This window comes from Lactuca serriola, chromosome 2, assembly GCF_051521515.1.
Source record: "Lactuca serriola cultivar US96UC23 chromosome 2, Lser_US96UC23_V15, whole genome shotgun sequence".
NCBI classification, from domain to species: domain Eukaryota; kingdom Viridiplantae; phylum Streptophyta; class Magnoliopsida; order Asterales; family Asteraceae; genus Lactuca; species Lactuca serriola.
In genome coordinates, this window is record NC_136409.1 from 150,414,143 (window position 1) to 150,441,806 (window position 27,664).

Genomic DNA, 27,664 nt, shown 5'->3' on the forward strand with positions numbered 1-27,664 from the left:
TGGAACATGAAAATTATGAACCTCATAACTCATATTCAGTGTGTATATATGTGTGTTTGGTTGTTTGTTTGTTTGTTTCAAGATTGTTTCAGATGTGTGTTAAAGATCTAAACTCAAGAATGCAGATGTAGATGTTGGTTAAGCCGCGGAAAATCGAGAATTCAAGAACTCCTATGCATATTTATCTTGAACTCAAGAAGTCATATTCAAAACATATGTATATGTGTGCACATTTTTGTGTGTTGTCCGCCAAACATTGTTTCCTATTGTCCCAACTATCATCAATGGAGAAGGGGGGAAAGGGAAGGGGAGGGGGGGTCTTTCTTATTGATTTCTCATATCTGTCTTAAGATCACAAAAATTACAACATCAAGAACAAATCGTCATAAACCTCCTGTCTATCATCATTGGAGAAAGGGGGAAAGGGCGGGGGAGGGGTCTTTCTTATTGATTTCTCATATCTTAAGATCACAAAAATTACAACATCAAGAACAAATCATCATAAACCTCCCGTCTTAAGAATAACTGACAACTCAAGAACAAATCATGATAAACTTTCCATCTAAAAATACACACATACACATTGTATGAAACCGTCAAAAAATTCATGTTTAACCGAAAAAGATGATCGGAAAATTAGTGTTTGCCAAAGAACCTATATTAATGTCATCATGGTATTTTGTATACATTGTAATAAATTAACGGTAATATATATTACAAAAAAAAATACATAAATACTGAAAAAGTTTATTATCTTCTAAATCTTTAACCCTATGTCAACATTAAATATATTAGCCCCAATATGAATATGAAAATGATAAAAACATTGCAATTTATTTCAAAATTTCCTTTTATATGATATATATTTGATATCTCATTACATTAGATTCAATCCATCTAACCCGCTGGTAGTGTAGTCGTCGGTTAAAGGGCAGGGGAGAAGGGAGAGCAGGCAAACACGAAAGATGCATTCCTTCGGTTACAGAGCCAATGCTCTCCTAACTTTTTCTCTCACGATTCTGGCTCTCATGTGCGCCATGGCATCTCTTTCGGACAATCTCAACTCTCCTTCCCCCACTGCAAGTGTTAAGGTCTCTCCAAAAACCCTAATTACTTGATATTCTGATTTAATTTTGTTTCTTATGACTACCAACTTTGACTAATTACATTTCTATGATTTGTGCTTCACAGGTCTTGAATATCAATCGGTTTCTGAAGAAATCAACCGGAGATGACGAGGTAGTTCATTATTAATCTTTTTTATTTGACGAAAGGTAGTTGATTTGGAATAGTGAAGTGATCCATCCGATTCTAAGGCTTTTATTTGACGATATCAAAAGAATTAAATTGTTGAATTTGATCTATTGACATTCCGATGACTTCTGTTATGCAAAGCTACGATCTTTAATAGTGAATGATTTGGGAAGATTGAGGTTAATTCATGCTTTATCTTGTGAAATTAGGAACATATCCATAATCGAATGTATTTGTTCGACTTGGAGATATGAAAAACACTTTAAGTTAACTCATGGAAGTTCAAGCCTACTTACCATTGATTATAGCTTGATGGAAAATCCATATGAAGCTCTAAAATATGAGCAAAGTAGATCTGGTGTTGTATGATGTGTGGGTTGATCGAAATTTAACTCTGTTGTTAGATTTTGATGATAAAGTAATGTAAGATCAATGACCAGAAGCTCTGTTATGATTTCCATTGAAGCTCTGTTATGATTTTCCATGTTCTCTTCATTGCTGCTTACTTTTCACTAGTTGTATGGTGTTTGCATAATTAGTCATAACAAACTGGGGATTATTGAAACCAGTATATACCAGTTTTGAAAATATAATCTACTCATTCTTTTTTTCATCTTCCATTTGTGATGCAGGTTGGGATTACACTAGATATATCTGCAGACCTACAGTCATTGTTTACATGGAACACAAAGCAAGTTTTTGTATTTCTAGCTGCTGAATACAGTACTCCAAAGAACATCCTTAATCAGGTAAAATTTAAACACAATCATGCATCTTCTTCCACTCAACTTAAACTTACTTAATAAAAGCATTCATCTTTGAATTTACTATTATGCCCCCACAGGTTTCATTGTGGGATGGTATCATACCAGCACAAGATGGTGCAAAATTTTCTATAAAAACCAAGAACAAGTACAGGTTCATTGATCAGGTAAATCTACTTTTTTTTTTCAATGTAGTTCACATATCTTTAAATTGTTTTGATTTTTATTTATTTGTTTTTGTTACATATATAGGGAAGCAACCTTCGTGGGAGAGATTTTAACTTGACATTACACTGGCATGTGATGCCCAAAACTGGGAAGATGTTTGCTGACAAATTAGTCCTGCCCGGATTTCGCCTGCCCGAGTCATACAGATGACCAGATTTGATAATTCATAATTGCTGTTTTTCTTGGTTTAAATGAGAACTAGAGATGAGAAGAGAAGAGGGTAATTTTCTGTTTTCAAATTTGTTAGATTTGAAATTATAGTTTGGTTTAAACTTTAAACTAGATGGTTTTATGTTTCAATACTGTTTTATCTTTTGGTTTTTATTGTTTGTTGCTTGAAAGTTGAAAGCTAGTTTGAGAATTAACCATGGAGAGGGATGAGGGCATCAACTATTTTGTTTTCAACCCCTTTTTTTTTATAAAAGATTTCACATTCATATCCATCACCTTTTGTTAAAAAGGAGGTGATGTTCTATTTTCTATCAAGTCTATAAATCAAGGTTTATATGTCAATTGTCATACATCGACATGAATGATAGCCAACAACTTTTTTTTCATATGATGGAAGAGATATTGGTGGTAATGCTTTACTGATGAAGACAACTGGATGACCGTTTTGCACCAATCAACATTGCTCTGATGCACAGGTGCCTATTACGAAAGGAGGGTTAAAATAAGAGGCAGTAAAGGGTTGACCCGAGTTGGGTTTGGGTTCAACCAATTTGATTTAGGTGGTGTTTGTTTTTTTTTTTTGCAAAAATGTCTTTTTGACTTCTTATGTTGTGGGCAGAAAGACATTTGAAGAAAAGACTATTTGTTTTTCAAAAGACACCAGACAAAAAAATATTTTTGACCACTTTTTCAAAAAGATTTACAAAAAAAAAAAACTTTGATTTTTGAGAACGATTTTTTTAAGTTCTACCTATAATGTGATAGTATTTCTTTTTCCACCACTATCCGACCATCATCTCCGCCACCACTATTGTCGCCATCACCGACCAAACACCATTATCTTTTTTTATGAACACTTAAAAAACAATCATTTTTTATGAAGACTAAAGAGATAAAAAAAATTGGTCTGATTTTGTTCTGCACATATGCAAAAAAAAAATAAATAAATAAATAAAGGTGCAAAAAGACACACACACCATGTTGCTAAACAAATTGAATATCTCAATTCAATATAGCCCGATTAATTGCATGGGTTGAGATTCCAATCCAACATAAGTTAAAATGGGTTTTATGTTGTGTCGACTTTTTTTAGGTTAAGTTAAAAATTAGATATTAAATTTGTGTTCATTTAGTTATTAAACTTTGTTTACGTTTGTAAATTGTTATTGAAATTTTTTTTTAATCAACCATTTATAACACCAGTCAATAAGGACAATTTTGAATAAAAAACAAGTTCAGTAATCTTGTACAAATTAAACAAAATTTAGTCATTATAGTGTTTAAATTTGACCATTTTTCTCAAACTGTTGAATTTAGATTGACTTAAAACGTAAATAAAATAAGTTACGGTAAATGTTATTGAAGCCCAACCAACTATCTGGTTTTGTTTTAAATGTTCTTTTATGTTTTTTTTCTTGCATTTAAAGGGCATAAAATTCATATTAACATGTTTATTGAGGACCTAAGACCTGTTCTAACCGGTTACTATGCAGAATCAAATGTCACACATAAATTACCATTCAATCGTCCCCATCCTTGAAAAAACAAGTTCTCCTTTATTTGTGATTTTTTTTTCATATGAATACAACTTATCTATTCAATACTTTGATTTCTCCATCTCATTGATTCAAGAAATATTTGTGATATATCACATTCTCATCTAATTCCATCATATGGATTTATTCACGATTTAGATGTCTTCAATACATGTCTATGAAATTCAAACTCCACCACCAACCATCTCCTACTATCGGTTCTCCACCATCGTCCGCCTACCACCGATCATCATCATCGTTCACCTACATGGGATTTGAAAAATGGTTTAAAGCACAACACAATAACTCTTACAGGAGGAGTGATGTACACAAGAGAAGAGGTTGAAGGGAAGAGGTATAAGAACCATCGATTGCAGATTTGAAGCAATGAACATGGATCAGACACCTGTTCAACATCACGATCTGTCGTCTTCAGATCCAATATTTTTCCAAATTTCCAGATTTAGGTTGTGACGGAGTTGAGGAAATTCAGGGGTTCTAGGAAGAGTCATCATCTTTAAACATCGTGAAACTGATGGGTCAAAATTGAAGAGGTTAACTCGATCTTCTCTATCAATTTTAGGGCTTCTAAAATGTTTTCTTCACATATCAATTTGAGAACCCTACAAACTACGCAGCTCGACTCATTATGAAGGAACTAGGTCTGAGATATGGGATGAGACAAGAGGCAAATTACATGCTTTTGTTGCAACTGCAGGGACAGGTGGCACTATGGCTAGTGTTTCTTGATTTTTAAAGGAAAATGATCCAGGGATAAAGTGTTATCTTGTTGATCCTCTTGGTTCTAGCTTGTTTAACAATGTGACAAGAGTAGTGATATACACAAGAGAAGATGCTAAAGGGAAGAGGTTAAAGAACCCATTTGATACGGTCACTGAAGGAATAAGGATCAATAGATTGACAGAAAATTTCAAAATGGCTCAACTTGACGGAGAGTTCTAATATTTTTGTTCCTTTTGTTAGATTCCTTATAAGGCTAAGGGAAGTGGTAAAACTCCTAACATCTCGCCACATTAGTTTTTTTTAGTGTCACTTCATTTTTCTCCATTTAGCACCTACTATTAGAGCATTTGGTAGGGAGTAGTAACATTCATTAAAAAAAAGGTTTTTTGTTTTTTATTTACATAAAAGTGCAAATTGAATTCCACTCAAATAAGTTTCCACCAATCATATTGCATAAATATTTCTCTCTCATCTCGCCACATGCTTAACAAGGGTACGATAGTAAGCCCCCTAGCGAGTGTTAGGGGGTGGTGTTCCAACAATAATAGCGAGCATGGCGAGGGTGTTAACACCCCCCACTCCTCTTAGTCTAAGGAATGATGGACAATTTATTTGAAGTTCTTCAATAATGAAATGTGTTGGTCATATATCGTATGTTGCTGGTGGTGGTACTATTCGTGATGCTGAGAGTACAACCTACTACTGCTAGTGTCACTATGACTTTTATTTGGTTTGAAACACAACCTTCACATACATAATCAGATAGCTACAGTAGCTATTAAAAGTCAATGAGCACGTAGGCAGAGAGTATATGGCATAATTAGACCATATGTGGAACATAAACCGGATAAAAAAAAGGTTAAAGTTCCCAAATTGGCTGGTAATTATCAAGTTCATGTCCTTATAATGCAAAACATTTAGATGAAGGACCTTTTAATCCAAATCATGTTAGTTTACAGGGTTATAGTGACATTTACCCAATAAGTTACAAACTCGAATACTTTTTAATAGTTTGAAAAAATACAATCACATATAGGAGTGCTCATGTTCCGTTTTTTTTTTTGGAATTTTTTCAGTAAAACCTAAGTCAAACCATTAGTAACATTTTTGTAAATCTAAAACCGAAGTCGAACCTTTGAAAATTAGAACATAACCAAGCTGAATCGTTACTAACGGTTTGACTTCGGTTTTGTTTCACGGTTTGAGATTATTAGGCTCATTTGAGTCGAACCCATTACACTAATTTTGTCAAAAAAAACAGTAATCAAATCTGCCAAATATTCTTTAATACAGACATGGACAACTATTGTGCGGACGTGTGGACAGTGCTATTTTATGAGAATTACTAAGAGAGTAGGTTGTTTAGTAATTTGACTACATTCAATTTTATACAACTATCGTCATTTTCATGCATTCTCACTAATTCTTATTCATTTTTGTTCGTACACATCGTTTTTCCCACATTTTCATTCTTATAGAATACGACTCAATAAACATTTTGACAACATTCTGACAGAATAAGAATAATAATAAAAAGTTTATAATAATCTTATAGACGATTTAATTAGTGAGAATGTGTGAGAATGACAATAGTTATGTAAGATTGAACGTATTTATATTATTAAACAACATATTTTTTTGTATCATTCTCACAAAATAACATTGTCCGCACAATAGATGTCAATCCACATTTGAACCTAGCTCTTTCTCTCTCTCTCTCTCTCTCTCTCTCTCTCTCTCTATATATATATATATATATATATATATATATATATATATATATACACTCTAATAAATGAATGTTTTTTTGCCACATGTCACACTTTCATTCAATTTGCCAAATGTCATTTTGTGGTTATTTTGAATTAATATATTTTCCACGTGTCATAATATTAGTAAGTAGAAATATTTGTAGGCATAAAAAGTAGGAGACAATTTAATTTCTCAATACTTTAATGTAATAATTACAATAAAAATAGTAATAAATAAATATCAATTTCATTAATGGACTTACCTTTTTATTTCAAAATTCTCAAATTAAGGCTCATTAGTTTATTTTGTTTATTTATTTAAATTTAAAAGATAAAAAAAATCAATTTTAATAATTCATTATTTTTCTTATTTTCTTATAAATCCAAAGTTCTTAAATATTTAGTCATTTATATTTAATTTTTTTTAATTAACCCATGTAATACATAGGTCTTATACCTAGTGTTTATATATATATATATATATATATATATATATATATATATATATATATATATATATATGTGTGTGTGTGTGTGTGTGTGTGAGAGAGAGAGAGAGAGGGAGTATTGTTTTGGGTTGTTCTATAAGTAGGTCTGGCAATGGAGCGGGTTTTGACCCTGATCCGATCCAAACCCTTAACAATTATATGGGTTTGGAGCATAGTTTTTAATCCGTTTACCGTTAACGACCCGTACCCGCTAACCCTTTTATTAAAAGGGTCGGGTATGGATCATCACCAATCCACTCCGTTTATAACCCGCCCCATATAAATTTTAGAAATATAAATTTATATTTTATATTGCCTAAAGTTTACATTAAATTCCAATCAGAAGTCCAAAGAGAAAAGGCCAGAGACTAAATTGTTTTTACATAGGTCTCCAGGACTCAACTTCTAGACTTCCAGTCTTCTCCCAAGAGTCATGATTTCATTTCATTTATATTTCAGCATGTAATCACCAATTTCATTTATAAATCAATAAGGTCATTTATCAACCGAAAGAAAGTTTGTAATTGTTATTAGCCTATTCTCTATCAATGCAATCAACGATCAAAAATCAATTGGAAGTAACTAAAATAATGATTTTAATTCCAATAGAAAGTCCTCGAGTACATAATGTGTTTTCTAAATCAAAATTTAGTTTTATTTAATAAATTTGATTTTATGATTTAAGTAAAATGTGTTTGATTATTCAAAAAACCTACGGGTTACGGGGCGGGTTTGGATATTTGCTGATTCGGTGGATAAGGGTATGGGTTTGATTATTCAAAACCCTGCGGGTTACGGAGCGGGTTTGGATCAGATTTTGAAATTTGTTAAAAGGGTTTGGATCAAGGTTGATTCGCTCCAAACCCGCCCCATTGCCAGGTCTATCTATAAGGCTATCCACATTCATAACCCACTCCAACCCAATCATCTATTAAAAACCAATTTTTCTCTTTTCCACATCAACAACCCAATTAAACCCCGACATTTTACTCACGTTAGCAATTCAAACCAATCCAATTTTATATTAAAAAAATATAGAAAAAATATATCAATATTAGTATCATATTGTAGAGAAAATTTAATCTCGTATTTTGATATATTTTATTTATTTATTTATTTCAAATAAAAAAATGTTACTAACAAAATTAGATTTAATTATAAAAGTTAATTTAACTCTAGTAATAAATGATGGGCTAATTACTAATCTAGCCAAATTAAGGGGGTAATTAGCAATTAGCAATGTAATACCGAACCAATTCATATATTCGTGATAAATAAAGACAAACTTTGTTTTTGTTCCGTTTTATATTGTCATTCGAATTTTATTATTTCGTCCAAATTTATAATATCGTCCGAATTTTAAAATGTTGTCCGAATTTTATACGGTTATCGAATTTATAATAATAATAATAATAATAAGATTAAAATTAAAAATTAAAAAAAACAAAATAGAGAAAAAACAGAAAAAAAAAACCACAAAAAACAAAAAAGTTATAGAATTAGTTATTGCTTTTTTTTTTGGCTTTGAATGGCTCTTTTTCAAGGACATCAAGTTATATGAATTCAAAGAAGTGGCTATATCCATGTTTAGTCTACCTAGTTATTAGGCGTGGCAACTCTCGACCCAACTCATAACCCGACACTGACCCAACCCGAAAATAGACGGGTTTGGGTTGAGATTTTTGACCCCCTAACCCACCAACCCATATATATATATATATATATATATATATATATATATATATATATATATATATATATATATAGAGAGAGAGAGAGAGAGAGAGCTAGGTTCAAATGTTTTCAACAAGTATTGTGTGCCTCTAACAACCAATCAGAATTAAGCAAAAACAAATTCAATAATAAATCAGAAATGGTATAATAGTAATCTTGGCTACATTTAATTTTGGTAAATATTTAAAACATTTAATGTCCAGGGAAACTAGTTTGTTAACCCTAGAAAAACACTCACCATTCGTCCTTAAATTGCTTCTTTAATCTTCACCATCGACTCCTTCATTATACCAGGAGAAGAAACCCACCATGGCGTCCATCATCTCCACTATCAATCATCAAGTTTCCAGACCAATGACTACGAATAAATTTCTTCTCCAATCAGCCTGTAAGTTTTTTTTTCTACTGTTGAACTCGTTTTTTTTATTTAATCGATTTTATGTATTTGGTTTTGGATAAATGATTTTGTGAACGACATTTCTGAAAAATCGATGATTGCAATTTGTTTGGATGTATTTCTTTGCATTTTATTTGAACCAAGCTGGTAAGTCCTTTCCAATTAAGATCTCCCAATTCTGAAAATTCACTAGTGGAATCGAATATACGTTCTCTTAATTCAATTTTGGTATAGCTGCATTTGATTTCTGATTATCTCAACATCTGTAATCGATTTCTATCGATTTCCCATCATATCATGAATCTTTCTCCTGCTTTCGGTTAAATTCGTGGTGTTATGAAGGTGTTTGGTGTTTAATACAACTTGTTGAAGGTGTTTGACATTGTATTTCAAGGTAAAGCTAAGATAATTTGATAATGCACAGAAGGTGTTTGATAAAATGCATAAGAGATGTTTCAAGCCAAATTCTTAAAAATCGACTAATTCCATATTTAAAACATAGTTTCTAGTAATCTTAGACATGGATTATGTTATATTATATGTATTATGCCATATTCTATGTATTCTATGTATTTTGTCAAAATGTATTCTATGTATTCTGTCATATTCTATGTATTATGCCATATTATGTGAGAATGTATTCTGTCATATAACATGTATTCTGTCAGAATTACTAGTAACATATATTTTATGAAATGTGTTGTTTATTTTTCCATCCGTATTCGTAATATTCCGTATATTACCTTTGTATTCGTATGTGACTAATCTGCATTTGCAGTTCGTTAATCAGAAAAAGAAAAAATAAATGTCGTTATTTCACGAGTCACGAGCGAAGAACACATTTACTTTCTATGAATGTTTTCAATTTTCATTTTTATTTGGATGTTATTGACTTTATGAATTTATGTTGAAAACCTTTTTTATGTTAATTACTTTAATCATTTTATGAATTTATGTTGAAAAAATCTCATTTTTTAAAATGTGTTGTTTATTTATTAAACGAGTTATATGGGTTGGGATTGACCCATTACCTTGTGAACCCGCGAACCTATATACTTAAACGAGTTATATGGGTTGGGTTGGGTTGGGTTAAGGTTTCTAACCCACCAACCCATGACCTGTCAACCTGTGACCCGCCAACCCGAACCCAACCCAATTGCTAGGCTTACTAGTCACTATAAGGTGATAGGTGAATCCGTTTCCAGAACTCAACTCGTGAGACGGGAGATGACACATCCCATTATGAGTTTTCGCTTTCCTTATAGATGATTAGGCACATATATAAAAGTCAGGGCCGGTCCAGACAATGGGCAACCCGAGTGACCGCTCAGGGCCCACGTCTCCAGGGGCCCAAAGTTTTTGAGCTATGTAGTGTATATATATAAAAAAAATTATTACCTAAATGATTGTTAAAGCCTAAAATTGGTTCAAACTCAGAATAACTCAAAAGATAAACAATTTTGCTTGTTTGTTATTGGTAATTGAACATGTCTATAGTGAAAAATAAATGATAGTTTTTTGAATCTTTATTATATTTGTTTTTGACGGACTTTTTTTTTCTTTTTGCCCCAGGCCCTATATACGTTTGGACCGGCCCTGATAAAAGTCGTTGGTATTAATTTCATTCTCTTTATATAACAAATGTTAATGAATTTATAATTTTTTTTGTGCAACAAGTACCATTGGTAGTTACTATTGACATACACTTAAGGTTCTAAATAACACGTTATAACGGCATCAAAACATGCCATGGCGTTGAGAAGTGGTGTAGACGTCCTGAAAATGACCTAAGAGTCTGGATAAAGCTTGTACCCAAATAACGTGGTAAGGCGTGAAAATGCACACTTTTGTGTAACGACTTTTTTTTTCTTTTGGGCCTCCTATGGAACTGCGGTTCCGATGTGCTTTGCGAGTAGCCTAGAGTCATCACGGGTGAACCTCTGTGACCACAAAGAGGCTTTTGTTCCTCTTTAGATTTGATCTATGGATATAACATGTTTTTGTAATGTTCACCGACTTTTTGAAAAACGACATTTTTGTAAACTTTTAGTAGGATTGTAAATCGGTAAATAAATGTATATAGAGACGTGAAAACATTAGGTTTTTGTTAATATATGGTTTGTTTATATAACTGGACGATAGTGTGTGTGTGTGTGTATATATATATATATATATATATATATATATATATATATATATATATAATTATAAAATATATTGAAATTTTGTTGTGTTGTCGTTTCTTGAAAAACGCCAAGGCTTGTCCTGTCTCGCAAGGCTTGAGACTTGGTTGTGTCGTCAAATCACGTCTTACATTATTTACAACAATGCATACACTAAATCCAATTGATTACCGCATAAAATCGAGACTTTCATAACTTAGCATAATTTAGGGAAAAAACAAGTTACCTTGGATTCCAAGGTATGATATTTTCTTGGAAGGTACAATTAAATATTTTGTTATTTTAGTGGACAATTTCACATTCAAACATCCCTAAGTAACATGAATTTATTAGATCACACATAAGTGCAACTCATTTTTCTTTCTTAAACGCCAAAGCATTCATTCAAGCATACTTAATTTCACCACGTGTTTAAAACACAAGTGTACGGCTTAGTTCAAAATGGAACTGAAAATACACCCATGATGCTACTAAAAGTTGAAAATAACATAATCGTTCATCAGAATACATGTTTGATCATGGTGCATATATTGATTATGATTTAACTAAACTAACAAATACGAGAAAATAGCATGTAATAAAATACGAAGATCAATAACAATAGAAGCCAAGCTTGTAGAGTTTATTTGGCAATCCGAGGGTCTTTATAGCAAACATAGAAACATTGACAAATATCCTTACGGTGATCATCGCATTTTCCCCATCCTTTATCATGCAATTTTGCACACAATTGGTCGCATGAATTTGGTGAGCATGAAAGAGGTGGCTTTGACACTTGTTCATCTTTACATATCAAAGTTAACTTGCAGTTCACACCTATTTGATCATCAAATATATGTAAATCTCGTTATGACTTGACTTTGAAGACCAAAGTTCAAAATTTCGTTCACAAAACCAGTATGCATTCCTTAGTTTTCTTTTAGTCTTGTTAAAAGATATATATCACGGTATATAGAAAAGTATATATTGATGAGATCATGAACTAAATTGTTTCAAACTTAACTTGGATGCAGATTCTATATATCTTTGCAATTTGCTTACTGAAATATCAATGCATGCATATACACTAAATATACAAGAGAGATACATTGGCTTTATTGTAAATGAACCGTATTACAATTTATTTTGTGAAGTGACATGTTTGACCTTAAAAACCCCTTCACCCATAAGTTAATTTTCAAGGTCAAACTTAGAAAAACTGGCCATGAAATTTGATACACAATCGTATAAAAGTAGTTTAATTTTTTTAAGAGTATCACATAAGATATACTAAACATAGAATATGATGTGTAATTGTTGTCATGATTTTTACAAAAAAACAGATACATTTTGAAATGCTAAATAAATCAACAACATATTAATCTAACCAAGAAGAGCTCTAAAGTCTAAACATGCGTACCAAGAAATGGGTCAAATAGCATGAGGATTGCCAAAACTGCTACAAACCTCATTATTGAAGGTTTTAAGTTTTGTTTACAACTTCAAAGAGAGGGAGATTGGGTGCGTCTTTATCTAATGAGTTTTTAAAAGTTGAAAATTTTCGGTTTCTTTATAACTTGAAACTACTTTATTTAATGAATAATTAATTCTTTTGTCTTTCAGTTTTAGTTTATAGCTTAATTAGGTGTTTTAATACAAAAAAAATTTGTATAAAAAAGTCAATTTTTTCTTTAATAACAAATTCAACCTAGTGAGTTTAAAATACGTGAATCTAGTAAAATAGCACACACTCGGTTTAAAATCTTGGAAATAAGTCGGTATCACTTAAACGGTTAAACCCGTGTGCATTAATTTTCAATTTCAAAGCATCTTGAGTATGGGGCAATACTTTTTTTTCTGGAAGACAGCAATATATATATATATATATATATATATATATATATATATATATATATATATATATATATATATATATATATATATATATATATATTAAAGAGTACAAATAGAAAGTTCAAAATCAAAAAATTACATATAATGAAAAGGGCAAAGATTCCACATTCTCCGATCCACCTTTTTGCATTAAGTTATATATTTGCACCAAATAAACATTAGAGCTTTTATCCTTTCAACTATAATAAGCGGTCTCATGGGGATGTTCTCAAAACCCGTTAGTTTCTACCAATCCATATGCACCATAACACTCCACATAGTATCATACTCAACAAGCTTTTTTTCTTATTACACTCGGACCATCTTGAGTGGAACGAAAACCTAATGGTTTTTGTCATGTATTGAATGAGACAAAAGTGACAACTTTTTATTCCACCAAAAACACGGGACAACAAAAGAGTTGAATGCCCTTCTTCTCACTATCATTAATATTCCCAGAAAGTTAGTCAAGTTCGAGTTTACCTCTTACAACTTACAAAGATGCAACAATGTGAGTATAGCATGGAATGATAGTAGGACAGAAGTGGCGGATCCAATCCCCGAAGGGTGCATTGATGTAAAAATTTCCATGCATGGTACCACAATGTTTTCTTGGACCATGTAATGTAAGCAATGATGGCCTTGATGGGGATAACCAAAATTGTAATTATATAGACAAAAATAATGTTTCTTGAGTTATCCATTACAAGGAATTCATTTAATGTTAAATATAAATGAGTTTCCAATCCGGCTCCTAGAATTGCATCATACATTCTTAGAGGCGGACACAAAAATGTCTATCAGTAGTGACACCAATTTTTTTTTTCAGATCAAATATAATAACATAGACCTTGAAAATGGGTCGTGTCGGGTCGGATTGAGACATTAAATGAGTTGAGAGTGATGGACTTGATAAACGAGTTGAGCCGGAACATAAAAACACAAATGCGCTTGATATTTGACTGTTAACCGAGCTGAGTTCAAGCCGAGCTTAGGCTCATTTAAGCACACCCGATAAACAAGTCAAGCCCAAGCCAAAGCTCGAGCTTTGAAATTTAATCTCAAATCAAGCCGAGGGCGAGCTCGAGCCCCATGAATTTTAAACAAGTCGAGCCCGAGCCTACCGAATTGGAGCTCGGCTCGGCTGGTTTATTCGTTTTCAGTTCTTTATGATTTCCCTCCAGATTGATATAATACTTGTTCTTTTTTTAGGACAAGAAAGGTTTAAGCATGGAAAGGTTTGTTAGGTGCATTTCATGCACCTATTTTGCATAAATATTTCATCTTTAGCATTGTATTTAGAAGCTAAAATCATTCATTTTTATATATTTTTGGTTATTTCTAGTCTATCAAGTGAACATTTTTATTTACACACTTTATGGTGGTTTTCATGTATATTTGAAGATTGGAATGCACAGGGAGGACCTAAAAGAAGCTCGGGACAAAACTTGGATGCAAACAGAGCAAAAATGAAGAAGTTAAAAAAAATCAAGACGGGCCAAAACATTCGATTTCACTTGGCGCATGTTGAGCTATCAAAAATAGGTATGAATCCACAAAAGGCATGTTGATCATCTCTCCAACCGTTGACTTCATTCCACACCGAGCGTGTGGATTTGCACTTATTTCATCCAACAGAGACCCATCTACAATCCATTGACTTCTATAAAATTTATGAATTATCCTATTTCACTTCATACAACTTTACCATTTACTTTCAATCGTACATTTAACTCTAAAAATTTTCAATGTAACATATTGTCTAAAAAATTAGTTTTTCTATTTAATGTCAATTTGGTGTCCAACATTGAATTTAATCCATTAAATACTAACATTATATTTGAGGGTCATTCAACAATTACATTAAATTATGCATTATGAATGCTCTAAGGTTGTGTTTTGCACAAATAAATTTGATTTTTTTTAAAGTTATTTCAATTTAGTGTTTGGTAAAACCACTATAAGTTAACTGGAAGTTATTTTTTTAATAAGTTATTTGAGATGGTTTATTAATAAATTATGTTACCACATTCTCTTCTATGTCGATTCCAATTTTTACCCCAAAAGTGTGGTTCTTTGTCACACATGAGAGAGAGTGTGTTTCTTGCCACATGCAGCCAAACCTTATTCGAAATCGAATGGTGTTCCCACCAGGTGATGTGAAAACCGTGGATGCTATTGCAACTACACCCACAAGCTTTATATGCCCAAAATACTAAATATAAGCACAACCCAAACACACATTGCTAAGCTTGGCTATTAAATCATTTAGCTTCAAGGTTCCTTAAAATGGCCTAAACGCCTCTTCATGAGAGCTTGGAATGTAAGAGGGAGCAATAATGAAGTCAAAAGGCAAAGGTTCAAATAACGTTAGGTCTCAAGCATTTTCGACCATAACGAGCTAAGTCGTTTGTAAGAGGTGACTTAAGACAATAATTTTGTATATAATTAATAATTCTATATATATTTTCAACTATTTTTCATTTTTATATACATATAAGATTTAAGACAGCATGTTGTTAAAGTTCGACTGCAAATAGAAACATTGGAGCCATGACAAATTTTATAGAATCTTGGGTATTACTAAGAATTCATAACACTCGTAATGAGTTTTAGCACATCCTGCATTGACATAACCTGAAAAAATATTCTGAAATTAAAAGAGACAACGCAAAGAATTTGGGAATCATATTAAAGCTGAAAAAAACAGTTTTGATTCCATAAAATATCCTTTACAGCCTCTCACTTAATTTTTTTTAAAAGAATCTTATTATAACTGAAATGCTTTACTGTGTAAACTGTAATACAACAATACATTGATTAGAATTGTAACTTTGCAATGAGTAGACTTAATGTTATAAAGAACACATATAACCCAACAAGACAGAATCCCCAAAACCTTGGAACCTGAAATCTACACCATGTCACAACCAACAACGACCCCATAAGGCTCAAAACCAAGAACACAAACGCCACCACAATACTAACATGAAATTCAAGCTCATAAGCCTCTGGATAAACATTAAACGTCTGTATAACCAAAGCACTTCCAAGCCCAAAAAGCATATTAAACATCGGTCCAGCAAAGCATCCAGCCATAGCCATGGCAGGTTGCCCTGCTTTTGCCACAGCAACATCCGTCACTAGATCCCCTACTGAGTTCCCCCATGCCAACACAGTCAACCCTAGCAGAGAGTGCGGCACCTCCAGGAGTGACCCTAATGCCGCCAGACAGTTGAGAAGCTCTCCGGCCATGGTGGAGATCCAACACACACTCATGATGAATCCCATTAGAACTATTGGCAGTTGCTCTGTTTTGGGGGGCTTTTTTTCGACTATGTAATGGACTAGTGATAGTGATGAGGTCCCAAAGAGTAGGATTAACCAGAGAGGGAGATGGATGTTAGGAAACAGAAATGAAATTGGATGATTTAGAGGGATAAAGGATTTGCATGAGTACATTAGAGCTAGAGGACATAGTGCGATGTTGGCAGATCGATAGAATCTGTTCCATTCTGAAGGTGATGATTGTGGGATTGTTAGGTTTAACATTACTCTCACTGGAACTTCCCATGTTTTTGATATCTGTTTAATCATGAAACTCATTCAATGTTGCATTCAAACAAGATATAGAACGAAAAAGAGGATGTATAGTCAATAGTTACTCCATGATCAAGAACATACCTTGTTAAAAGCTTGTCGAATCCCAGAGGTTGTCTTCTTGTTAAAATCCATGGAATCGCTTCCATTTTCAGGGTCAATTTCCATGGAACCTTTATGATCCTGAACTTCACTACCACCACGCTTCAATTTCCCACCACTATCCATCCCTAAATCCATCCAAAACACAAAACCAACGAAAAACAGATAGAACCCTACGAATCCAACAGCCTGCCATAGGTAAATCTCAGCACTAAGATACACATAGAACAGAAACAACGCCGCCGTAAGATAAAACAACACGTCCCTTATGAAAGGCGCAGGGGAAACGGCGAAGGGAGCTGCGTAGATCGCGACGAAACCAACTACGAGAGCTGAAACGAAAGTCCCGGCGGATAAAATCGCGCCGAATCCAGTTCGGGGGTTTCCGCCACCGACGGCTGCGACAGATGCGAACACATCAGGAGCGCCGTTTCCGAGTGCTAGAAGAGTGACTGCCCCCATACTCGGGGATAGATTCAAGTGAGTGGATAGTTTAGTGACGACGACGGAGAACTGATCTTGGGCGGTTTTGACGAGGATGTAGAACTGTAGGACGACGGTGAGGGAGAGAAAGGGGACTGAGAGAAATGGGTTTTGATTGAAGTGACAGAAGTGGAAGGAGAAGTAGTTGAGGAGGCCATTGGAGTGGGCGGAGCAGTGGAGGGTGGAAAAGGAGCAGCGGCGATCTTGTGGGATTTGAAGAATGTGTGAACAAGTGGTGGTGGTGGTGGTGGTGTTGAGGAGTGACCTCCGGTGGATTTGGGTGGTGGGGAGACCCTGTTGATTGTTTGATGAGGGGAATTGAAGGAGGAAGAAGAAGATCAAAGTGAGGAGGATGATGAGGGAGGTTGATGCGGTTTTGGGGAAGGAGAAGACCGCCATGCCATCCCCAAAATCCTGCTTTCGATTGGAGTCTGGCCTTGAAAGTGTTTTTGATTTCTGTATACGCGTTTTGCCAATCAAAAATCATATGATATCTATTAACAACGGAATAATCTATAAAATATAAATAATATTTCACAACGTTTATATTTATTTTATTTTTCTAATGGAGTTTATAAAAATTTCGTTATCAAATAGGTTTATTTTGATTTAGAAAAAAAAATATTAATTAATATTTATAATTTAACCAAGTTATCCCATAGTATTTTTATTTGATAATTACCCCTAATAGCATGGCATACTTGATTATAGAAATTTAGATTTATTTAGGAACAGTTAATTAAGGTTATGTTTGATAGAAATAAACTAACCTATTGATAAGCTAGTTTGAGATAGCTTATTAACAAACTAGTTTATTGATAAGTTATCTTATAAGCTACAATAATTACTTAAAGCTTTTATCGACAAACTAGGTTATTGATAAGCAAGCTTACAAGCTAAAAGCTAGCTACAAAACAACTAGTGAGGAAGACATCATACCTAGGCTAAAGTTTCATCTAAGATGAAAACCAACATATTTGTCCTTCTTGTTTTATGTTCATTAAGAACTTTAAAAACATTAACATGATTCTAGTAGTAACCCTTAAGACACTCTTACAGGAACAAAGTAAGTGATCTTGTCATTCTATGCATTTCATGTGCTATTAATTTTAGTTAAGGTTCAACCCTTTCAATTAACTAGTACATAAATCCCTGACTTTGCTTGGATTTTATCTGTTTTCAACACTATATAATAAAGTTGTCAAAATCATGATCTTGATTGTAGGATCATACAATCCTAGATATGAAAAACGAGCCGGAGCATATACGGATCATATTTGGTGTAGGATCGTAGGTAAGATCGTAAGATCGTGGGTAGGATCGTAGAATCGGGATCTGATCCGATCCTACCTTCCCTTATTTTTATTTTTTATTTTGTTGAAAAAAAAATGAATTCATCATTTTATGACTTTTACCATTTACGAGTTTACCGTTTATAATATTGTGTTGTGAGTTGTGACTAATGTTTTGAAGTTTTTATAGTTTTTCAACAGAAAACTTAATGTTTAAGATACTTTTCATGTTTTAAAATTATAAGTTAAAATTATGTTTTATTTTGTGGGATATTAAGATCTCGATCCCGATCCCGATCTTGCAAACCCATAAACGATTCTACGTAGGAACCCGATCGTAACAACATTGCTACATAATGCATTACCATTGACAACGATTCATCAAAAGTTGAAATTTGTCTACAACATGGAAAGCGCACGCGCTTTAATTTGTCATATTATGTGGGATGAACTCATATTATCATTGTGAAGTCATATTATGTGATGTGAACTCGGTTTTGTCGTATTGCGGATTAAGGAAGTTTGTGAAGTATAATGTAAGACCTAAAAACTTCGGCTTTATGTTTTATAAGTGGTTATTTTTATTAAGGAAGTGATATGAGAATTTTATGTTAATTGTCTCACATGACACCAAACAAAATGAAGTTGATTGTCATCTTATTGCAGATTGTACTATGGCAATGGGTTGATAACCAAACTATGTTGTGGGTTCATGCTATAAAAGCCTTTCACGGTGAAGACTGTCTCCTTAATCAAAATTTGATTTGTCATACCTAAATTGGTCATTGATTGAATATTGTTTGTGCGCTCTTACAACTTAGGAGTAAAAGACCACATTTAAGGTCTTTGTGTAGTGTTAACGTGGGTATTTGAATTGCCAATGTTCAGTCTGCATGAAGATGGCTTCTTCTTTTTTTTTTTATATGTATCATATTTAAGATACTGATTATTTATACGATTGAAAAAAGAACAATGACCATGTTTCATTATTTAATCATGAAAAAAACTCTTTCTTAACCAATTCAACATAATATGCAACTATTAACTCATACTAGTATAACACAAAATTTCACTGGATTTGGCATTAAAATGTTTTGACTTCTCAAGTACTAACCCAAACCAATGCATATGTTAGGGAAATCAACATGTATTTCCTTATTTAAAGAAAATAAAAAACAAAGCCATGATCCACCACCATCATATGCTTCAGTAATATCATTGGATTCACTGGAAAGTGAATTATAATTTAAAACTCCAAAATCTGCCAAAATCAAACACAATATCAATCAATACTCATGTTATACCGATATCAATCTTAGCTACTACAACTTTAATGTAAAATCATATAAGAAAAGAACACTTACATGTTCTATGAATCCGAGGGTGATTGAGGCTGCTGAGGTGGCGGTGGCCAAATGGCGGGACCCATATAAGGTGGAGCCTGCTGTGCATAAAGAGCAGGATCCAACATAGCCTTGTTTGACATCATCCCTGGTGCTCCTGACTGTGGTGACTGCTGAGCTGGCATGTAATAATAAGGAAAAGCATCCGAAGGCCCGCCAACTGGCACAGTGACAGCTGGCATGGATGTCATACCTTCATCTTTAATATCCTCTCTTGGGACAATATCAACCAAAAAGTCAAAAATATCAGTCCTTGTGATTGCAGCAGCAATATCATTCTTCTGTAATGTCCTCCTTTTATTCTCCTCAGTGTGATTCCATGACCTTAAAGTCAACTCCAATATGAACATTTCACATGCCCTTGCAAACACAATTGGTGCTTCTGCTGATATCATCCTCACATCTTCATCAGCTTTCATGATTTTCTTGATTCTTGCTAATGGAAGACTGTGGTTCTTGAAGTCAGTGACATTTTCGATTTCTCTGTATTGATTTGCCCAAAATGATTGGAGTTGTTGTTGAAGTTGCTGCTGTTGTTGTTGTTGGATTTGTTGATAAGCTAACTGTTGTTGTGCTAATTGAGCTGCTGTAGGCTGATTTGTTGCTTGAATTGCACCACCTACTTGTACTCTCCCAGGGGTCCCACTCAATTGAGTTGACTCGTATGGATTTGTTGCATATGATAACTGAGTTACACTGCTCATCATGTTGCTAGATTGGGGCTGCCCATGCCCTTGTGGATCCATGATTAGATGCAAAAATGGTAGGTCGATTTCCTAAATCAAAATCAACGTGTTAATCATGAAGAACATATATTTACTGATTGGGCTTCTGAATGTTACTTTCAATGTAAATTTTTTGAACTTCCTTTCAGTAATTCATAACGAAAAAGGAAAAGGTTTTGCGATCGACTAGCAAAAAAAAGCGTATGAAACGTGTGATTTCGGAAGTACTAGCTTTCAAATCAAAAGGTGTAAATGTGAAGGAGACAGAACCTGAATCACGATTTGATGATAGACGAATGAGAAAGAAGGAGATAGATCGTGAATCAGGTTAATGATGCAGTTCTAATGAACCATTTGAATCCTGCAAAACGAACATAATCGAAATCGATGAGTGAAATTCGGTTAATTGTGATATTTTTTAGGGGAAACAAGAGAGTGTTGATTCTTACACGCAACAGAAAGTTCTGATATTTGATCTTTGATCTTTGATTGTGTTCTTGATGGCTACGATCACCTTTCGTTCGTCTGGTTTCCTTGGGAGCAAATCCCAGAAACACTCACCGGCCAAACAAACTTTTCAAATGTTTCATGTTGGTATTTGACTATTTGCTAAAAGGAATTATTCTCATAAATAACTTGGTTAATATGCTTCTTCTTGTAACGCTAATTTTTATAATTATTCTTTGGGCCCCAAAAAATATTCTCTTCGCTTTTTTCATTAAAAATAATAGTAATACATTTTTATCTATGTTATATTATAATATTTAGTTTTTTTATTGTTAGGAAAGAAGAGTTTACATATTTACTTATTTAGACATTAAACACTATATTAGTATATTAAAGCAAAAATGTGATAATCGTCGTAGTGTCTTACTCTTTTACAATCTTAGGCTTGATATTGCTACAAAACCAATTTTATTGTCATTCTTATAATTTTCCCAAACCAAGGGAACTACAACATGGTAAAACTATCATTGTCAAGTCTTTTTTTTTTTTTATCTCAAGCCTCAAACATATAGTCCAGGAACTAACTAAGTTATATCATGTTGCATTTTTATGTGTTTCTATCGCATTAATGGTACTTCAATTTTTTCATTAAGATGTTTTATTTTGAAATTCTTTATCTAATTATATCATTGTATTTTCATAACAAAATATTAATAATCTTATTAAAATGTTATACCCATCATATAATAGTGAAATTTATTTTTTGGATGACAATGTTGTAATTTGGTAAATGTTTTAAAATAAAATAATTTAAGAAGTATAGATAAAAGTAAAATGCCAAGATAGACTAATCAACAAACACATATAATTGTTTCTTACATTTAGTCTTTACGAGATCAAGACCTATAGTAATAATCTAGACAGCACAATTAATGAATGGGATAATGACTTAAAATAATACCTTTTGATTTTTACACATTTGATCATTGAGTTTTTTTTTTTTTTTCGTCCATATTTGTCTTTTCAATTTATTTAACTGTACACATTCAGTCCTTATGACCGGCTATTTCAGATAAACCAAGAAAAATGTTCTCATAGGGTAATATATTTCCTACTTTGTACAAATTTAGTCTTTAATATATAGATTTTTTTTATTGCAAAATAAGTTCTTGTTGTTTTTGTATACATTCGGTACTTATGATCGATTTTTTTAGGTTTTCTCACATCCTACATGGAACAATCATTAATGAGGTGTATCAGATTGTTGATGCTTATGGTCACTACGACCTCAGTTGTATGGTTGCTTAGGTCTTGTGTTTCGCATAGGCCTTGTGTTATGAACGTCGTAACTTCTTCATACGATCACAGATTTTAACGATCTTTATATTAACGTGTTTATATTTGAGTCTACTACAAATTTCGGTTACATTACTATCGTTAAAAAGTAATATATTTTTACTTACGGGCTTTATATACATGTGTTCTTTATAAATGTATGTATGAATATTTTTTATAAAATCGTAAATATAAATATACTATTTTTTAACGGGAGTAACCTAAATGAAAATTATATTAGACTCAAATACCAACATGTAAATATAAAGATCATTAAAATCGAGATCGTATGAAAAAATTACGACGTTCAAAACACAAGACCTAAACATCAAACAATTTAGGTCGCGTTGGCTATAAGCATAAACAGCCCCAAACACTTCATTAATGATTGTCCCACGTAGGATGTTGTAAGGAAAACCTTAAAAAAACCATTCATAAATATTGAATGTGTAGAAAAAACAAGGACTTATTTTACAACTATATATATATATATATATATATATATATATATATATATATATATATATATATATATATATATAAAAGGACTAAATGTATACAAAGTGAATAATATAAATTACCTTATTAAGTCATTTTTTTGGCTTACCTAAATTAGTCGGTTATAAGGATTGAATGTGTACAGTTAAACAAGTTAATGATGCAAATCTGGACGGAAAAATACAAATTGAAAAGCATATTACCATTTTAAGTCATTATTCCTTAATAAAACCTTACTTTTCATGAATTTTCCACAAACCTTGTATCAAAATGTATACATCAAACTTTGGTCCTGTTCGGCAAACGTTATTGGGAGTATTATGGTCACTTTTAGAAAAAATGAAACAACATTTACTACATGAAAACACTCTAACAAAGTTGACCAAATTATGTGTCTAAGAAAGCTTAGGTAAGACTAATATTTCATACGATCAGTTGTCATTAAACAGCATTAATCCTTCCTCGTATGTAACATGTTTAGGGTAAACTACAATTTATCTGTTTTGTCTTGTTTTGTCTTTCCGGTTTATCAGAAACTATAGATTTTGTTCCTAGATTTTTTTTTTTTTTTTTCGACCCTAATAAAATTGGTAACATTATTTGTACAAGGTTTTTAAGCATACGCATTGTTGCAAAAGATTATGCAATCGTTTTTTTTTTTTTTGTAAAAATTGATGGTGATGGAGAGAAAAATAAAGAAATGTGTGGCAAAAACAGAAATAACAATGTACTTTCTATTTGTGCCACACACATACACAACCATACTCATACAACAAAGTCACATACAACCACAATTAGGGATGAAATTTAAATCCGAAAAACCAGAACCACATTTACTGGAATACGTAGAATCGGTCTGTGTATCAAGTTGTTAAGTGGCTTTATCAGGTTTCGGGTAATCCGGATTTGGGGCAATCAGGTGCTGGTAAAATGGGTGCGTGTGTGACAAACCCATAACAAAATGTCAAGGGTAGCACACGTAAATTTTTGGGGAAGCGGACCAAGAAAATTGCACTACAAAGTTTTTTCACTACATCTAAAAATTTGAGGGGTAGCAACTTAATAATCTTAATGGGTTAAGTACTTAATAAAGACAACTATACATGGTTGCTTCTTTTTTACGTCATCTTAGACTGAAAATAACAAAATAGGTTAACCCAAAAGACATGGCTTAGATGATTTTTACCCTTTGCCTTTTGCCTATTTGTGCTTTTTACCCTTCAACTTCTCGAACAAATATTATGAATTTTCCTTTTGAGGTTAAATGACCATGTTTAGATGATTTAGTCAGTCTACATTATTTATACACCATTACTCATTAATGAGATGTGCAAAAAATAGCCCCCAGGTAAATATTAAAGAAATGAGCATTTTACCCCAATCTCTTCGGTTCCTTCATTCTTTTTTTCCCTTCATTATAAGAACCCTAAAATCACATACTTTTGTTTTATTCCTTCAACAACAATAACATCAAACATATCTATAAAGCCAAATCAAATCAAAACCATAAGAAGCTAATACCAACGATTGTATTTACACTACACTTCATTCAAATCTTGAAGTTGCCATAATGGGCATTTGGGGCTCAGTAAATCGATTTTAGATTTGATTTAAAATAACTGATAACTATAAATGATAGAAAAATATAATTGGTTTCATGAATAGAAAAAAAAAATCTTTTTTAATAAAGACCCAAAAAAATACTGAACTCAAAAAACTTAGATTCAAGAGCTTGGCTCCTACCATTTGTCAAAATTTTGGCCACCAATTTTCTGAAATTGACCCATGAACAATGGAAATAAAAAATATTCCATTTTCAACTCCTATTAATTTGATAATTGCAACTCTGATATACAAGTATAGTATTTACAAAAGAACTATCTGTTTTCTTTCTTTTTCTTGATGATGATGAATATTCAAGAAGAGAGGAAGCTTACTTATGTTTGCATCAAACATTATCTGGCCAAAACTCCCTAAAGAAAGCACGTTGGAATTCATTCTCTTGTAACCTCTTCTCAATTTCTTGAGCTTTCTTCATCTTCTTTGACAGCTTTGCTTTACTTTTCTTTGATAACTGAAAGCCAACATTCGGATAAACATCAGTGAGGTAATTACTAAGTACTAACAAAAAAACAAATTTAAAGATGAAATCCAAATGCATCAAAACAAAAGGGCAACTTACTTTATCATTAGTCTTATCAGAAGCCAAGTTTTTTTGATCCCCTGTGTTCTGTGATTTCTTTATCTCTGCTGCACCCAACCCTCGTTTGTTCTTCTTTAAAAATGCCTGCACAGGCTCCAACCTTCCCTGTTTAAAGAAAGAATGATTAGTTGCTTCACAATGGAACATTGCATCCGAGTCTGATCGATCATAATTGAACAAAAACTCGATGTGTAACATTGAATAAGAGCGCATCGTAAATCTACTTAGAAAGTCACATTAGGGTTTCCGAATAGGTGAACCTACCTGTTCAGAAATACCAAGGCCGGTTCCTTCTTTCCAACCGTGTTTTTTCAGCAGCTTCATGAACAAAAACGAAAATACAATTACAAACTAGGAATTGAACAATTGTGTAAACGGAGATCGAAAGGAAGGTATACATGGAGAAACATCAAAGAAATATAATTTCACCTGAAAACCAATATTAGAGGAGGAGATGGGCGTTGCAGTAGATGAACCCTCCGAATTCGACATTCCTCTTTAAGTTCTCCGGCAAAGTCTCCACTAGTTGGCTGAGTTTTGCGATCTTTCGGTACTCCGGCGCAAGACTCTACCACCTGCGGTGAAATTCGATTTTTCGATTTGATAAGACCTAGAATGAAATTGGGGGAAAAGAAATCTGCACAGTTTTATGCTTAAGGGGTGTTTGTGTTTGGATTATTGTTATTGTTTTGCTGTGGGAATAAGCGAGGGATGGTTATTAATATTAGTTTATTAAGTTTAATAAACAATAAACAATAAGCAATTATGCTTATTAATATTAATTTATTTAGTCTAATAAGTTGAATTTTATCCAAATACTTAAATTAGCTTATTGTGGGAATAAGCAATAAGCATCTTTTTTTTTCCTATCCAAACGCCCCCTACATGCAAAAATTTGTGGTATGCATATTTTTTTAGTTTTAATATAAACCTTATTTTTTTTAGATTTATGGTAATTTTTAGTTTTAAGCTGGGTTTATTGTGTACTAGGTTTAAAACTTGTGTATTATGCGGGTTGATTAAAGAAAATAAAATATTAAAATATAAATAATAAGTATTTTTTAAAATAAAATTTTAAAATAAAAAATGAAGGAACATATTAATTGCAATTTATTATAATATTTATTACATTTCATACTTTACATATATAATTATAAGATTATGTGGCTTTTTAATTTTAAAAATTGAAAAAAACTATAAATTGACAAGTGGATATTATTAATTTAAAAAATATCACAAAATGACAATTTTCAAAATTCATTAGAGATTAACATATGACAAAAAATACATTTATTTATTAGAGTTGATTTGGTCCTCTAATATTAAAATAACTATAATGCCCTTAAGGTATTTATTTTTCATTTTTTTATAAAATCTAATAGTTAATTATTTATTTCAATGATTAAAAAATAAGAAGGGTCTCTCTCTCTCTCTCTCTCTCTCTCTCTCTCTCTCTCTCTCTCTCTCGGTAACGACCCAAAATACATAAGTAAAAACTTTGTTTTTTAATTCATCAATCCAAACATCACATGTTCCGAAAACATACAAAATACAAACTATCACAAATATCAGAGTAAACAGAGATCATAAAATGCAGAAATCATGAGGAGGATGTTGTGTCATCATGTCGGGCACTTCCATTTTGTACCGCAAGTACCTGAAACCAAAAACATATATGTAAGCACAAAGCTTAGTGAGATTCCCCAAAATACCATATACACCATATGTATAAATATAACAGCACGTGTGACATCCATATTTTCACGACCAGAAAAAGACCGATTTATTTATGTTTATTTATAAATCAGAGTATCAATTTTGAAGAATAATATTATGGAATTCGTTCCCAGAAAACATGATAATGATATTATCAAAGCATTTCCAAATAAATGTATTTTATTTATGTTAAAACATTAGGATGTCATCGTTAATACAGAAGCATAAGCATAACGAAATATTACAAGCGTTATAGTAATTAAACTAGTGGCCTAGTACTCCTTGAATCTATCAACAGAATGTATCTTTCATATAGCCACCTGTGATACAATAGACTGAGTAGGTCAGGTACATAGGGATTTCAATCCTACAATGTGAGAATAATGTATATCTCAAACCTGAAAATCCAATTATTATCATTAACACAGATATATCATATCTCTAAAACAATTTATCTCATCCCGCCAATTCCTACGTAAAGATCCTATACATAGATCTTAAAAGATATAGCCTAAATGATCAATATGAACAACAAACTGATGACACTGCTTCGGAAATTCCATGGCAGTAACCGAGGATCAATAAATACATCAAATGAGAGGAATGGAATAAGTTTCACCACGAACCTTCGTTCGTAAAAACAACAAGATAATTAAGTCATGGGTGGTTATTTAGATTATTGTGTCTGGCAGTGGTCTGACACTGTGAGGAATTTTAACCCCGGACTCACCCTATTCGG

At 32.5% G+C, this 27,664-nt stretch overlaps 4 protein-coding genes across 5 annotated transcripts; 1 reads left to right on the forward strand and 3 right to left on the reverse strand.

The window, feature by feature from the left end:
• Positions 1–886: 886 nt before the first annotated feature.
• LOC145086996 (signal peptidase complex subunit 3A-like) lies at positions 887–2,570 on the forward strand. Its single transcript, XM_079024881.1, has 5 exons — positions 887–1,091; positions 1,192–1,239; positions 1,887–2,003; positions 2,099–2,185; positions 2,271–2,570. The coding sequence occupies exons 1-5, from the start codon at positions 966–968 to the stop codon at positions 2,394–2,396; spliced, it is 504 nt and encodes a 167-aa protein (XP_078881007.1). The 5' UTR covers positions 887–965; the 3' UTR covers positions 2,397–2,570.
• A 13,318-nt stretch (positions 2,571–15,888) lies between these two features.
• On the reverse strand, positions 15,889–17,795 carry CAX11 (cation exchanger 11). The gene is made up of 2 exons (XM_079024882.1): positions 16,806–17,795; positions 15,889–16,706 (listed from the first exon to the last, which is right to left on the reverse strand). The coding sequence occupies exons 1-2, from the start codon at positions 17,703–17,705 to the stop codon at positions 15,942–15,944; spliced, it is 1,665 nt and encodes a 554-aa protein (XP_078881008.1). The 5' UTR covers positions 17,706–17,795; the 3' UTR covers positions 15,889–15,941.
• Positions 17,796–19,655: 1,860 nt separating this feature from the next.
• On the reverse strand, positions 19,656–21,876 carry NF-YC9 (nuclear factor Y, subunit C9). The gene is made up of 4 exons (XM_079024883.1): positions 21,176–21,876; positions 20,997–21,087; positions 19,963–20,777; positions 19,656–19,859 (listed from the first exon to the last, which is right to left on the reverse strand). The coding sequence occupies exon 3, from the start codon at positions 20,745–20,747 to the stop codon at positions 19,968–19,970; it is 780 nt and encodes a 259-aa protein (XP_078881009.1). The 5' UTR covers positions 20,748–20,777; positions 20,997–21,087; positions 21,176–21,876; the 3' UTR covers positions 19,656–19,859; positions 19,963–19,967.
• Positions 21,877–23,630: 1,754 nt separating this feature from the next.
• On the reverse strand, positions 23,631–25,896 carry LOC145086999 (uncharacterized). Of its 2 annotated transcripts, none has more exons than XM_079024886.1 (5): positions 25,639–25,896; positions 25,474–25,527; positions 25,189–25,314; positions 24,944–25,080; positions 23,631–24,416 (listed from the first exon to the last, which is right to left on the reverse strand). In XM_079024886.1, the coding sequence occupies exons 1-4, from the start codon at positions 25,699–25,701 to the stop codon at positions 24,955–24,957; spliced, it is 369 nt and encodes a 122-aa protein (XP_078881012.1). In that variant the 5' UTR covers positions 25,702–25,896; the 3' UTR covers positions 23,631–24,416; positions 24,944–24,954. The 2 variants fall into 2 exon arrangements, with proteins under 2 accessions (XP_078881012.1, XP_078881011.1); XM_079024885.1 differs by having other exon boundaries at positions 23,631–24,432.
• Between the last annotated feature and the right edge of the window lie 1,768 nt (positions 25,897–27,664).